At 45.0% G+C, this 16174-nt stretch overlaps 1 protein-coding gene across 1 annotated transcript; it reads left to right on the forward strand.

Annotated features, from left to right (window-relative positions):
- Nucleotides 1–1766: 1766 nt before the first annotated feature.
- On the forward strand, nucleotides 1767–8550 carry LOC123122431 (protein TIC110, chloroplastic). The gene is made up of 11 exons (XM_044542634.1): nucleotides 1767–2284; nucleotides 2558–2617; nucleotides 3347–3470; nucleotides 3605–3637; nucleotides 3726–3824; nucleotides 5000–5066; nucleotides 5265–5329; nucleotides 6163–6257; nucleotides 6944–7068; nucleotides 7154–7254; nucleotides 8329–8550. Exons 1-11 carry the CDS (start codon nucleotides 1821–1823, stop codon nucleotides 8434–8436), a joined length of 1341 nt encoding a protein of 446 aa, XP_044398569.1. The 5' UTR covers nucleotides 1767–1820; the 3' UTR covers nucleotides 8437–8550.
- The last annotated feature ends 7624 nt before the right edge of the window (nucleotides 8551–16174 follow it).

Raw genomic sequence — 16174 nt, forward strand, 5'->3', positions numbered from 1 at the left:
AATGTCTTCGAGAGCTTTTGATGGATTTGCTGGTGGTTGATAAACCGGTCCCGGCTATCCTTATGAACTGTGACAATCAAACGGTGATTGCCAAGGCTAAGAGTTCAAAGGATAACTTGAAATCCACAAAGCACATAAGAAGAAGATTGAAATATGTCAGAAAGTCGAGAAACTCCGGAGTGATAGCATTGGATTACATCCAGATTGCTAAAAATCTGGCAGACCCTTTCATAAAAGGGCTATCACGGATTGTGATAGAAAATGAATCGAGGGAGATGGGTATGAGATCCATGTAAGTTGCCATGGGGGTAACCCAACCTATGTGATCGGAGATCCCGTGAATTAGGACATGGGAAAACAATCCAGCGGTCAACTGAGGAGAGTATCCTTAATTAACCCACTCCGTTGGAGATGCAACAATACTCTCAATTCTGTAAGGCAGACTGACTTTTCTCTTAATGTGTTCCAAAACTTGTGTAAGCAAGATGCTAACCTACATAGCATTCTCCGGAGGAACACACCTATGTGAGCCCGACTGCTGGTCACAGTCTATGAGATTGGGTAATCTTCGGGAAGCTCATGAGAAGGTACGGAGTATGACTAATAAGCTCCACCCGTGGGGTTTAGCCTTCAGCAACCACGTATCAGCTAACAATAGGCGAAACTTCTGCACGCCAAACTGACAATTCAAGGCATAGTCCATTGTTCAGTTGTGAAGAAGTCTAATCCTGTTGCTCTAGGTGGAAGTTCAACTTAACAGTCTGCACTGAAATTTCTAATATATCAAACATTGTTTGAACAGTCGACAAACTTATGTGCTTCAAGATCTGGTGGAGGATTGTTGAATCATAGATGGGCTTTAGGCCCATATGAACAATGATTCTTGGTTAATCTTGAGGCCCGTGTAGGATATGGCAGGTGGTGGGAAGTTTAGTACCACCTTGCTAGTTGAGGAGAGTTGAGACCCCTTTATAAGGGCAGGTGGTGGATATAAGAAGGCTCTGGCCAGTAGAGTGACCTAGTTCAGTTCACTCACTCCCTCTCGTGTAACGCTAGCCGTTATCTATTGTTCCTCACTCTGAGCTGCCTCCGACGATCCCATCCCGATGACCGCGTGCACAGTTGGTCGGGAGAGCATGTGCCTGCCCGGGAGAACGACAATAAGGTTTTTGGGGAGCGTCTCGATGCGACTGTTCCCGATCCGTTCCCATCTTCGTCCGCCTCTGCTTTCACTATTTTACATGCATCCACGCCATGGTCGACGATGCCGCCGCCAAGAAGAAGATCACGGACGACGCCGAGGCTGTTGCCGCCGCTACCGCGTTGGCCTGGCCGATCGGAGGGTATGATCTGTTCATCCTTCGTTTACTCGTACTTGTGCTAGCCGTATATGTGTTGCTCATAGATGGTTCGCTTTTATTTTCTGTACGTGCTAGTATGCTTAGGTAGCGCTATGAGATGCATACCGTATGTCATGCTTACTGTTTACTCGTGGATTAGTCTAATTTCCAACAGTTTTATCCACTGCATTTTCAGTTTAAATTTAATGAAAAATATGCGTATATTCAACAATGAATAAATACTATCCTACTAATAGGAAAAGAAGTATGTGAACTGCATAAGGTACGGAGTAGTGGCATATCGGACACATATTGCCTGGCCCCGAGCCTCCAAATCCGCGAGCCGCACCTCGAAACCGCAAACTCACCCATCGTTCCATCTATTCAACCGCGGAACCATATGATGTTGCTAGGCTCCGCTCATGGAAACACACCGCCACCATATATTGTCCCGGGCAGCCGTGATCGCCCAAGCTAGCAATGGAGCTCTCACTCGTCTCCGCCAAGGCCTCGCCCCGCGCCGCCGCGGCCGCCGTCTCCTCCTCCCCGCTCCTCCCCTCCGCCACGCGGAGCCGCCCCCGCGGCCGGCGGTTCCGCTGCGTCGCCGCGGCGTCCAAGGGGGAGGAGGTGTTCGGCGGCCGGAAGGAGCTCACGGGCGTGCAGCCGCTGGTGGAGGCATTGCCGCCCGCGGGGCGGGCGGTGTTGGAGCTCGCGGTCGTTGCCGCGGCGGCGGCAGGGGGGTACACCCTCGGGACACGCTACGGCGGCACGCGGACCACGGCCGTCGCGGGCGCGGCCGTGCTCGGGGCGGCCACCCTTGCGGGGGCCGCCACTGTGAACTCCGTCGTGCCGGAGGTCGCCGCCGTGGGGCTCCACAACTACGTCGCAGGCTCTGACGACCCCACCGCGCTGGAGGCTAGTGAGGTGGCGGCCATCGCGAGCAAGTGAGTCTGGAATGCCGCCCTATAGTTGCTGCATTGGTTTTGCTCTTCACTTGTGTGTATTAGCGGCCGTGTGATTACATCAAGTTTCTTCTTCTTCTTCTTCTTCTTCTTCTTCTTCTTCTTCTTCTTCTTCTTCTTCTTCTTCTTCTTCTTCTTCTTCTTCTTCCATAAAAAACATTTTCTTAAGTGTTTTAGTCCAGTTTTGAAACTTGAATTCTTTGTTACTACACAAAATGGAGTTAGTCCATTAGCTTATCATTTGTTTTGTTTCAGATATGGAGTCAGTACACAAGATGCAGCATTCAAATCAGAGCTCTGTGACCTGTATGCCAGGTGAGCCTCCCTCTTGACACCTCTGAAATTGTTCAGTTGTTTTCCACGATTGTGAACATGGTGTGTGCAAGACTACAGATAAATACTGGCTTTAAGTACAGCAGCGATTTTTGGTTCAAGGATGCAAGCTTTAACTGCACAATTTTCATAACGACACTTCTGTGTGCACAGGATATTCCCTTGAACTGCTTTTGATAAGACAAGTTTTTTTTTCCAAAGCCATCAATTTAATATATAGCTGTTGTTCCCTGTAAAAAGCCTCGGGAAATTTGGTACCTGAAAACATCTTTGGTTCAGAATTTCAGATACAAGTAATTGTTGCTTGAGCAAGTTGCTGAGTATTGTAACTCTTAATGGGCCAATGAGGCAATGACAGTATTGGATGGCATTGTTGGCATTCACCACTCTTTGTGCCCTGTTACCGCCCTTATCCTACTATACAAGCGAGGCTTCTTGCTGTGGCCCTTAGCCACTTACTAATTTCAAGCAACCTATATTGCACAATGCTAACACACTTGCTTATTTACTTATATAGGAGTAATTCATATTACTTTATTTGGTCCTGTGGTAATGATAAAGCACTTACTTTGCTGCTTTTATACAGCATGTATTTTCCCTTTTAGAAGTAAAATGAAAACAGCACCTACATATAGTTCACATCTTGACAATCTGGCCATTGATGAACATTAGCCATTCGCTTATACTTTATCCCATCCATTCTTTCCGCAGCTTTGTTTACTCAGTACTTCCTCCAGGACATGAAGATCTCAAAGGTACTGAGGTTGAAGCAATTAAAAAGTTTAAGAAAGCTCTTGGACTCGATGATGTGGATGCTGCAAATATGCACCTGGCGGTATTGCCTCATGATCCAAGCACTTCTATATCTTAGTACCTATATCAGGTGTTCTTATGACTTTACTCACCACTTTCACATTTGCTCTGTTTCTCCCCATCGCCTTACGCGTCTCACTTTGCTCGCTGTAATAGATTGGTAGACGCTTATACAGAGAGAGACTCGATGTAAGTGACTCTGCCTGGAAGTAATTATGCACAACGGATACCTAAAACTGTTCTCTAATTCTCTTTAACTATGGGAAATATTTCATAGGCATTCCAAAAGTTAATTTTTGTGTCAAATCTTGTCTTCGGAGATGCATCAGACTTCATACTTCCATGGAAACATCTTTTCGGGATCACGGACTATCAGGTACATCAGTATAAGATAATTGTCAATCATTTACCACTATGCATAGCATGCCTCAGTTCTGTGACTTCGTCTTATCAAGAAAGCAGAATGCCACCACCATTATGGTATTTTTTTAATGTTGCGGTCAAATTTGGCATGTAATTGCTCCCATTTTATTAAATTTGCCACCTTGAGAGGTCTCCCAAATCATGCTTAGCATGTGTTAGCGCAGCTAGCCCTAGCACACGACGGCGATCACTGGAGACAATGTCGGAGAGGAAGAAGAAGGACACAGAGAATTTGGTGGCCCACAAACACCTACCGCACCGACGGCTTTTTCTGGTTTTCTCCTCGAGCACGTACTCGATCGCCACAGCGAGCTACACAGGGGGGACGGGGGCTTTATACCCGCGTGCACTGACACGCTAGCCCGCGCTCGAACGCACCCCACTCACACGACCTGCACGTCCCGCGCTCTGCGGCTCGCGCACGCACGCGCACTACGCGGCCACCTCCAGCGCCCGACACGGTCTCCCTCCCGTCCATCTCGCTAACAGACGCACACACACCCACGCGCACACACGCGCTGACTCACGCACACACCCGCGGGCTCGCGCACACACACGCCCGCGTCTGCCACGGACCGGACTCGGCGCGCCCAGTGCACACACGCGCACACGCCAGAGCCCGCCGTGGCTTATTGCCTAACAGCATGCTCATTGCTTAGTGTTTTGCCGTTCGTGATGCAAGTCGTGGACGGAGGCTGACGGTTTTGCCTGGAATTCCAAACTCTCGGTGCCACTAATTGAGGTTACAAGTATTGGAAATGAAATACTCTTTCGTCCAACATGCGTGCTGGACTACCTGTCAAAAAATATAAAATTGTAATAATAATGAAGTCTTTTGCTACAAACATGCCCACATAATTTTGTCATGGCCAATTTACATGTCAAATAAAAATGATAGTAGTAGTTAAAAGCAAATAGCTTTGTGTTGACGAAGACGAGGACATAGATTTCCTGAAAGGCTGAAACATGTACATATTGCACAATCATATATGTCTCAGAGACCTTTTTGCTAGTAGTTCAGAGCATATCTTTTGAACTTCTCATTCCTAATTACTCTGGTGCAAGTATCTGTATTTCTGCATGTCTTGTTTGACATAGTAGTTGTTCATTGTCATGATATTTTGGCAGATCGATATTGCTATGCGGGAGAATGCCAAAAGTCTATACGCGTTAGAGCTCAAGTCTATTGGAAGAGGTATCGTTTAAACACGCTCTTTTGTAGGCATTAGTTCCATTCTTAAGTCATATTGTGCTTACAAGGTAGTATAACATTATCAAGTAGATTAGACTTAGAGTAGGGAAGATAGGAATGGTACCTTCTGTTATCGTACTGATTACATGATTTTTATTTTTATTTTGCATTTCTCATCTCTGACATATGATATTTCTCTAGGTCTTGACATAGGCACGCTCATTGAAGTGAGGAGAGTACAACTTGCATATAAACTTTTTGATGAGGTAACCCTTTTCTTATCACAATTTTACTGCTTGATTGGCTTCATTTGCTTTTTCGTCTTCACCAGTACTTGGGGCATAATATCACTTATATCCAAATAGCATAAAATCTAAGTATGTACTGTACAATTCGCAAAAAAAAGGAAAGGTATGTACTGTGTACACCCGTCAAGAGTTAGGCTGCTAATTTTCTGCAGCAGATTGCAGAATAAGCACAACACATCATACTTCAGCAACCGCAAATTAAGCTTTAGACAACAGACGACATAAAAGTGATTCAAATATGGGAAACGTTACCTTTCAGCCGGCTGATCGCGCTCTCACGTCCGCCACCTCCTTTGCTCGACACGTGACCATGTGGTTGTGAGTTAAATCAGAGGGAAGGAAGGAGCAGAGGGACACGACCCCGTGAGCATGCTACGTGCTGCCGATTGCCGCCGGTACTCGCGAGAATCAGTCAGCACAGCGGCTTTTTTTGCAACAAGGACTATGTTGCAATAGCGACGGACACAGCTGCTAGCCGCACATGCTTGTTTTTTGCAAAATGTTTCTGCAACAAGGATCCTGTTGCAAAAAAAAAACTGCAACATTACCTTTGTTGCATGGTTTCTGTAACATGATCATTGTTGCAAAGATGTCTCTGCAACATTGCCTCTGTTGCAATGGGGAACGACACGTTCGGCTGCTCAATGGAGCGAGATCCTAAGGGTCGTGAGGCGGCTGGTCTTTTAAAAAGATCCGCCGGCCGACGCGTAGCAGCTCCCTTCAAGTATTTAATTGTTGTCAATCTAAGCATGTTGTGTTGTAGCATATCGGAATATTTGAATTTTTTGCAGGTTGCTGCTGACATGTTCAAGGAGCATGCGAAGAAGTTGGTTCAAGAAAACATTTCATCTGCTTTATCCATATTGAAGTCCAATACCAGTGCAGGGTATGAGGCCTACTTATCTTCAAAAACCTGCTGACAGAATTTATCATTTGAGACTTTGCACGAAAACCTGATTTTTTTTAACGAGAACATGAAAACTTGAATTAATGTTACCCATAATATAATGCTTTTAAGAAAAATGGTGTTTCTTATTTAAACTGGTGCAGGCTTTTAATTTGTTGTAACTTGAGTGATATATAATTGAGGAAAGTAGATTGTATGTAGCAATTAGGAACAACATATTGTTTTCCCTTGTTAACAGCAAGAAGTCATCCATCACATGCCACCTTCCCCACACATAGGCCAGTCCTGTTCTTGTTGGAGTTGCAAGCTTTCAGTGTTGTTTTGTCTATCACAAGCAATTACATATGTACTCAAACCAGTTGATAGAAGTGATTTCCTTTTCGAGAAAAGTTGATATAGGCTTAAATTTGATGGATATTTCTGCCTTCACTACTTGGTGGTATTTAACTATTAGTGAGAACAATGAGCCATCTGCCCTCCAAGGGAATGTGGGAATATCAACAATATACTTTGTACGAAACTGCATGGGCTTTTCTTGACCAATATTTATCAAATAGATGTTCCCGTTGGAGAAGTGGTCAAGCCATCTGAATCTTTCTATGCACCAATGCAGAACATAAACACTTCTTTGCCTTGATACTAAACCATATGATCTCTGATTACAGGAACATTCCCACAGAGGTCATTAATGAGGTGAATAGTATCCTTGCATTCAATAGGTTGCTAACAGTTCTAAGCAAGTTTCCTCAAGGCGAGCGATTTGCACGTGGGCTTGGACCTATCTCGTTAGGTGATTAAAGTTGTAAAGTTCTTTTAACTCATATGTAATTGGTTGGACCTTGCTTAAGATTGCTTCTTGTGAATGTCTTGCGTAGCTGGAGATTTTGATCATGATATGATGGTTGGTGATCTAAAGATACTCTATGCGGGCTATACAACAGAAGTACTTTCAGATGGACGGCTTGATGATGAGAAGGTGATTCCACATTCTACGCATTTAGTTAATTAATTTGGCTCCTTTTGAAATGTTAACCTGAAATAAGGCATCGCTAGTTCTGTAGGCCTATGAAATGACCAATTCGAATAAACACAACTGTTGCGAATTTTCTTGATTTAAGTTGAGTAGGGCTAGTTAGCAAGATGCTGGGACTCTTCAAAATAGTCTGGATTTTGTGTGGACATAATTAATCCATTGAATTTTGAGCATTCCAGACTAGGTAATCTTAGATCAAGTAGTTTGTACAGTAAATGATGGTGCTGTAGAAACTGCTGTATACACACACAGGCTCTATCTTGTACTGCATTTTATATTTCTATATACTCCCTCCGTCCGGAAATACTTGTCGGAGGAATGGATGTATCTAGATGTATTTTAATTCTAGATACATTCGTTTCTATGCATTTCTCCGACAAGTATTTCCGGATGGAGGGAGTATTTCACAACCTTGATGGTAACTGGTAAGTAATTAGGAGATAATATGTTAGGTGTTGAGCTGCTGTTAAGAAATAATAACGGCATTTGTTTGAGTATCAAGATCGTGCCCATTAAGAAACTGCGATAAATTATGCTTACTGTCAAATACAACTGTGAATTATGCCTAGCATTAGATCAGTTAGCTTGAGTTACATAACCCTACTTGATTAGACCCCCACTTATCACTTGAATAATTCTATTCTTTTGAAAAGCACTTACATTGGATGATATTGTCAGACATGTGGCCTCAGCCTCACATGCAATGCTATTTCCTGATGATGCATCTCTGCGATTGTACCGAGCTATTTCTGTCGGTTATATGGGAGCGCACATGGTAGATTGATTAGCTTTACCCAATGGTCTATCTTCAAACCTTGTTATTGTTCATTGCTACTCAAACTGCAATACACAACTTGCCAACTTGGTATGCGTATTCAAACGGTTCATGGTTTTGAACTTTTGATTGTTCAAAATCACCTTATGGCCGTTCTCATGATTTTTTCTACTGAATATGGTAATGTGTTTTGCGGGGGTAGCATCTTAACAGAAATCTCTCTGTGAATGACAAAAATGCAGCTTGGTCCCTTGAATGAGCTGAGGAATATATTTGGGCTTGGGAAGCGTGAGGCAGAAGCAATCATAGAAGGAGTAATGTCAGATGTTAAATCTCAAGTACCAGCATGATGATGCTCGTGCGTGTGCATCGCTACACAGTAAAAGGTTGTGCTACTATTTGTTCAGGAAAACAGTTTTCTTTGTTGCATGAAAATAACCAGAGAGAAAAGAATGCCATTCGAATTGTTGCCTTTCAGGTAGCATTTTGTATTTCTGCCGGTTACCAGGTAAAAGAATTTTGTTAACAGAAAAGAAAAATGCCCTTCTGCAGAAACTGCATATACTAATAACAATGTAAACCGTACACATCATACAAGTATAACCAAACCAAAGAACAATTGTAACGACCTGTAAGTTTCCCACAACAATTCATGTTCTAACTTGTGCTTTCCACCCGTTGTAATGAAAACATGCACCGAAGCGAAAGGGGGACAACTATGAGATTTCCTAACAGTGACCACTTTCTAGTCAAGTACTTCCTCTGTCTCAAAATAAGTGTCGCCGATTTAGTACAAAGTTGTGCTAAATAGGTGATACTTATTTTGGAGTAGAAGGAGTAGAATACAACTTAATGCCCTCAGCAACTTCAAGGCCTAAAATTATGCTAAAATATTAACTTTAGGTTCTAGAGAACGTTAATCTTGAGCATTTTGGTTGAGCGCTTTGTGTGCAATGATTGTGGTCCCAGTAGACCAACTTGTATCGAAAGTCCTCTCTGCTTGCGAGCTCAAATGAGCTCATGATGAACAGTAAAATCAGAAAAAAAAAATAAAAAAAAAATCTGTTTTTTCTTTTGTGGCAAACATTGAAAAATGTTTTGATTGTTTGCAAAGTTTTGTCATGAATGACAAACATGGAAGTCGTGGCAAAAAAATATAAATAAAATCGATACTCAAAAAATGTTAAAAATTCCGGAAAAGGCTTTCGTCCCGCTTTATATATAAAGCAAACCGCCACAACCACAACCAAGTTTCAGCAAGGTAGCAACACCACAACAAAGTACACACAAACGCCGACAGCACCAACTCAACAAGCCCTAAATAAAAACAAAAGGGGCACATGCCATGAAGAGGAGCAAGAAGGTAGTCCTGGTCCGGCGGCGACGGAGGAAGTGGAGGTGCCAATCGGAGAGCAAAGGATCTGAGACCTACAGTGAGAGAGTCAATGGCGCAACACTCCGGTCCATGGCTAAGAGCATTTCTAGCAGACCCCGTATATAGCCGACCCGCAAAACTCGTTTACAGTTCGCAAAAAAAGGCTATGCGGGGTTTGCTCGGCCGCAGCGCGCGCCAACCCGCAAATCGGATGGGTTTTTATCTGAATTTGACACATATGCCACATATTCAGAATTATTAATTCAATATAAGATACAATATCAATATTACAATACAGCAATCATCCAAATTACAATAATTATTGAAATCACCGAAGCAAACTAAATAATTCAATACAAAACTTGTCCCGAATACAAATCACACATGAATTAAATGAAATGAATGCAAAAATAGAATGTGTTACGGCTCAGCACTTTGCCAATGGTGCTCAATGAGATCCTCCTGAAACTGAAAGTGGGTGTTTGCATCTTCAATCTCCAATGCAAACCCACTCACTAACTCAATTGTAGTATCTTCACCAATGCGAAGGTACTCATTGGCATAGTCAGCCGGAATGCCGTATGCAATTACCCGCATAGCTGCCGAGATTTTTTTATATACACTAAATCCCTTCAAGCCCGCGACATTTCTTCTTTGACTAAAATACCGACAATTGGCCTTGCAAGCTTGCACTATTTTTACAAAGAGGGATCGCCGCATTCGGTACCTTCTCCGGAAGAGGTGCGGCGGATATGTTGAATTGTCCGCAACGTAGTCTTGCATCAACATCTCGTTCCCGAGATGGCGATTGCGAGGAATTCAAAGACGGCCGACGGTGGATCCTCGACGTCTCTTTCGGTTCTCATCGTCGTGCACCTTCACGACGAGGGCCATCACCAACATTTGCTGCCGATGGTTCTCAAGCAGCGTCTCAACATTCGAGTCATTCGAATCGGACGAATCCTTGAGCAAAAACCTCTCGCGAGGGCTCAATTCCATCTAAAATCACAAATACGAACGATGTTGAACCAACTATGCATATCGCATCCGAAAGCATAAGCACAAGTACTCACCGGCGGCTCAGGGCGGTGGCTCTGCGGCAGTCAATCCCGGGGCGGCTCGGCTTGGCGAATCCGGGGAGCCGGTGAAGCGGCTAGGTGGAACCGGGTGAGGGGCGCCCCGGCGGCATGATTCCATCCGAAGATATGGCCAGAATTGCCAGCGGCGGACGGGCGGGACCGATGGCGGGCGACTGCAGTAGGGGGTGGGGAACGCGCGCGGGCTGAAATATCCCTCCCACCAATCGCTTTTCTGATATGCAGGGCATCATAGGGTCAAGGGGGAAACATGTATTTTCGTGGGTTGGAGGTGGGATTTTATCGCGCCCCTCAAAAAAATTACGGGTCCGACGTGTTTACTGTTGTTAGGGCATATTTTCCCTTAGTGGTTTTGGTGATTGATGACAATGCATTTGCGGACTAATGGTGTGCATTGAGCATTTCAGATAATCTATCTTTTGGCACAAGACGATTCGAACCCCTCTAGATATTTATGAAGACGGTGTTTTCTTCCTTTTCTTTTTTGGTTGACTTGAGTCATAGGAACACCATATTATTAAGAGGGGGTCCTCTTCGGAAAGGTTTGGGTAGAATCAACACATACACTTTATCTTTGCACCATCATTCTTTTCCTGCATTTGAGCTTGTCCCTCCTTTGTGTTTGAACCCTATCAGAACAGGCTAAGTGGCAGTACCGCCCCAGCAGTACTGCCGTTGTGCAGTACGGCTCCTACTTCCGCCTATTGTGTGGGTTCTGTAAACGGGCAATAGTAGAGTGGCAGTTCACCACGGTAGTACCGCTCCTGCGGTACTACGGGGCCAGTTGCCTCTCAACTACTACGGGTTTACTAGACATCCACAGGTTAAGCGGAAGTATTGCTGCTAGCCAAGGTAGTACCTCTCTAGCGAAACTACCGCTAGCTAGTACCGCGGGGAGTACCGCTTATTTTCCTTGTTCTGGACAGGTCTATTCCACGGGCGGTAGTAGAGCGGTAGTTCTTGGCAGTAGTACCACCCGGGCGGCACTACCGCCCTGCCCTCCTCTACTACCGCGGGTATCGGCTGCAGTTCAACTCCATGCGGTATTACCGCTGGAGGGCATGGTAGTACTGCTCCGGCGGCACTACCGTCCTCCCTGACTTGCTCAGGTTGAACTATGTGGCCGGCACTTTCGTGCCAGCGGAAGTACCGCTCAGTCGAGCGGTACTACCGCTTATGCACGGGTTGTGGGAGCATAACGGTTGGATCCAGTCTTCCACTATATAAAGGAGTCACCTTTCTTCTAGTTGACTACCTCTTCCTCCCCCAAGCTCCATTGTTGCTCTCAAGTTCATTTCCGCCCGATCTCTCTCCCCAGCCAATCAAACTTGTTGGTTCTTTAGGGATTGGTTGAGAAGGCCTAGATCTACACTTCCACCAAGAGAAATTTGATTCCCCCCACTAATCCCTTACGGATCTTGTTACTCTTAGGTGTTTGAGCACTCTACACGGTTGAGGTCACCTCGGAGCCACATTCCATTGTGGTGAAGCTACGTGGTGTTGTTGGGAGCCTCCAATTAAGTTGTGGAGATTGCCTCAACCTTGTTTGTAAAGGTTCGGTTGCCGCCTTCAAGGGCACCACTAGTGGAATCACGACATCTCGCATTGTGTGAGGGCGTGAGGAGAATACGGTGGCCCTAGTTGAAGGAAATATGCCCTGGAGGCAATAATAAAGTTGTTATTTATATTTCCTTATATCATGATAAATGTTTATTATTCATGCTAGAATTGTATTAACCAGAAACTTAGTACATGTGTGAATACATAGACAAAACAGAGTGTCCCTGGTATGCCTCTACTTGACTAGCACATTAATCAAAGATGGTTATGTTTCCTGACCATAGACATGTGTTGTCATTTGATGAACGGGATCACATCATCAAAATGATGTGATGGACAAGACTCATCCGTTAGCTTAGCATTATGATCGTTGAGTTTTATTGCTATTGCTTTCTTCATGACTTATACATGTTCCTCTGACTATGGGATTATGCAACTCCCGAATACCAGAGGAACACCTTGTGTGCTATCAAACGTCACAATGTAACTGGGTGATTATAAAGATGCTCTACAGGTGTCTCCAAAGGTGTTTGTTGGGTTGGCATAGATCAAGATTAGGATTTGTCACTCTATGTATCAGAGAGGTATCTTTGAGCCCTCTCGGTAATGCACATCACTATAAGCCTTGCAAACAATGTGACTAATGAGTTAGTTGCGGGATGATGCATTATGGAACGATTAAAGAGACTTGCCAGTAACGAGATTGAAATAGGTATGATGATATCGACGATCGAATCTCGGGCAAGTAACATACCGATGATAAAGGGAACAACATATGTTGTTATGCGGTTTGACCGATAAAGATCTTCGTAGAATATGTAGGAGCCAATATGAGCATCCAGGTTCCGCTATTGGTTATTGATCGGAGATGTGTCTTGGTCATGTATACATAGTTCTCGAACCCGTAGGGTCCGCACGCTTAACGTTCGATGACGATTTGTATTATGAGTTATGTGATTTGATGACCGAAGCTTGATCGGAGTCCCGGTTGGGATCACAGACATGATGAGGAGTCTCGAAATGGTCGAGAGGTAAAAATTCATATATTGGAAGGTTGCATTTGGACATCGAAATGGTTCTGAGTGGTTCGGGCTTTTTTTTGGAGTACTAGGAGGTTACCGGAACCCCTGGGAGAAATTATGGGCCTTATGGGCCTTATGGGCCTTGGGCAGGAGGCCGATTAGGACTAGGAGAAGGGGGTCGCCCCCCCTTTCCTTCTCCTTCTCCATTCCCCCTTCCCTACTCCGTGTGGGAGGTAGAATCCTACTAGGACTAGGGAGTCCTAGTAGGACTCCACACCTTGGCGCGCCCCCTAGGGCCGGCTACCTCTCCCTCTCCCTCCTTTATATACGGAGGCAGGGGGCACCTCAAAGACACACAAGTTATTCTTTTAGCCGTTTGCAGTGCCCCCTCCACAGTTTCACACATCGGTCATATCATCGTAGTGCTTAGGCGAAGCCCTGCGCCGGTAACTTCATCATCACCGTCACCACGCTGTCGTGCTGACGGAACTCTCTCGGACTCAACTGGATCAAGAGTTAGAGGGACGTCACCGAGCTGAACGTGTGCAGATCGCGGAGGTGTCATGTGTTCGGTACTTGGATCGGTTGAACTGCGAAGACGTTTGACTACATCAACCGCGTTACTAAACGCTTTCGCTTTCGGTCTACGAGGGTACGTGGACACACTCTCCCCGCTTTTTTCTATGCTTCTCCTAGATAGATCTTGCGTGATCGTAGGAAATTTTTGAAATACTACGTTCCCCAACAGTGGCATCCGAGCCAGGTCTATGCGTAGATGTTATATGCATGAGTAAAACACAAAGAGTTATGGGCGATAATAGTCATACTGCTTACCAGCATGTCATACTTTGATTCGGTGGTATTGTTGGATTAAGCGGCCTAGACCGACATTACATGACCGCTTTCATGAGACTGGTTCTATCGCCATGCGTCACACACAGGTGGCTAGTGGGTGTCTGTTTCTCCAACTTTAGTTGAATCGAGTTTGACTACGCCCGGTCCTTGTTAAAGGTTAAAACAGCACACTTGACGAAAAATCATTGTGGTTTTGATGCGTACGGTTCTTGCTAGAAGCTCGTAGCAGCCACGTAGAACTTGCAACAACAAAGTAGAGGACATCTAACTTGTTTTTGCAGGGCTTGCTGTGATGTGATATGGTCACGACGTGATGATATATAAATTATTGTATGAGATGATCATGTTTTGTAACAGTTATCGGCAACTGGCAGGAGCCTTATGGTTGTCTATTTATTGCATAAGATGCAAGCGCCATATAATTATTTACTTTATCGCTATGCGATAGAAATAGTTGGCAAAATGACCATGTGACGACACGTTGATAAAGATCAAGATGATGGATATCATGGTGTCATGCCGATAACGATGGAGATCATGACGATACTTTGGAGATGGAGATCAAAGGCACAAGATGATGATGGTCATATCATGTCACATATTTTGATTCCATGTGATGTTTATCTTTTATGCATCTTATTTTGCTTAGTACAATGGTAGCAATATGAGATGATCCCTTACTAAAATTTCAAGGTATAAGTGTTCTCCCTGAGTATGCACCGCTCCGACAGTTCTTCGTGCTGAGACACCACGTGATGATCGGGTGTGATAAGCTCTACGTTCACATACAACGAGTGCAAGCCGGTTTTGCACACTCGGAATACTCGGGTTAAACTTGACGAGCCTAGCATATGCAGATATGGCCTCGGAACACTGAGACCGAAAGGTCGAACGTGAATCATATAGTAGATATGATCAACATAGTGATGTTCACCATTGAAAGCTACTCCATCTCACGTGATGGTCGGACATGGTTTAGTTGATATCACTACAAAAAAAGACACTTCCGTGATGATACGTGTTTGTCACAGTAGGTCACGTTTTCTGTCATGCATGTACATCCATGACGATTTTATGACAGAATCAAGATAGTCATACCTATGCTGTCGTAGAAGTGTTCCATGACATTACCAAAATTATCATCACGGAAGTGTTCACTTCCATGACGATAAATGCCGCATCATGGAAGTGCTTTCGTCAAGGGTGACCGACATGTGGCATCCACCGTAACAGAACGTCGTTAAGCTATCGGGTCTAGTTTTGGATCCGATAACCCGTTAACAGCCCGGACCAATGGTGATTTTCCACATGTAAAATTCTCATTGGCCGGAGGAAACACGTGTCTGCTTCTCGGTGGGCCAGATGTCGCCCGTCCATTGGAGGAGACATGCCTATGATACGTCGACACGTGGTAGGGCCCAACAGAGGCCCATATAGGTTAAAAAGGCCGGCCCAGTCAAAGGCCCGTAGTACCTACTCATGTACTAGTGGGCCAGCCCAATAACGGCATGTTTAATAAAGGCCCATTTACGGCCCGAAGCCAGATCTGGCCCGTTAATTATTCGCCAAATATTTGGGCCCAATTACAACCTAGTGAATTTCGGCCTGTTAGAGGCCCGATGTAGACATGGGCCCATTTCAGCCCGGTGTGTCTTTCGGCCTGGGAATGGCCGGTGCTGTCCATGGGCCATATATGGTCCGACGCGACATCCGGCCCACTAACAGCCCGTGATAAAGGTGGCAACAGTTCAGCCCAATGTGACTTTGGGCCTGTTAAAGGCCTGTCGTATAATTCGGCCCGTTCATGCATGTACTAAGCTTTCGGCCTCTTAAAGGTCCATGATACCAGTGGGCCAACTAAGGCCCAAGATATGTTTCGGCCTGGTAACGGCCCGTCATATAACTGGGCCAAAAAAGGCCCGGTCTACATTTCAGCCTGCTGAAGGCCCGTCGACGACTAGTGAAAATTGAGTCCCAACATGCATTTCGGCCTGCTAAAGGCCCATGGTTTCTTCTGGGCCGTAACAGGCCAGTAGAATATTCAACATGTTAATGGCCCAACGCTACCTGGGCCAATCTAAGCGATGGGTCCACAAAAGGCCCAACTCTACCTGGGCCAATCTAAGCGCTGGGTCCACAAAAGGCCCAACTAAAATTTGGGCCGAATATAGGCTGGAGT

Source organism: Triticum aestivum, chromosome 1B (assembly GCF_018294505.1).
Source record: "Triticum aestivum cultivar Chinese Spring chromosome 1B, IWGSC CS RefSeq v2.1, whole genome shotgun sequence".
Lineage (NCBI taxonomy): Eukaryota > Viridiplantae > Streptophyta > Magnoliopsida > Poales > Poaceae > Triticum > Triticum aestivum.

What these genes read in the sequence shown, in the direction of transcription:
- LOC123122431 (XM_044542634.1), top strand. Translation starts at nt 1,821, where the DNA reads ATGGAGCTCTCACTCGTCTCCGCCAAGGCCTCGCCCCGCGCCGCCGCG. An exon ending in TATACAGAGAGAGACTCGAT is followed by an intron (nt 3,638 to 3,725) that starts GTAAGTGACTCT and finishes AATATTTCATAG; the next exon opens with GCATTCCAAAAGTTAATTTT. An exon ending in GCTTGGACCTATCTCGTTAG is followed by an intron (nt 7,069 to 7,153) that starts GTGATTAAAGTT and finishes TGTCTTGCGTAG; the next exon opens with CTGGAGATTTTGATCATGAT.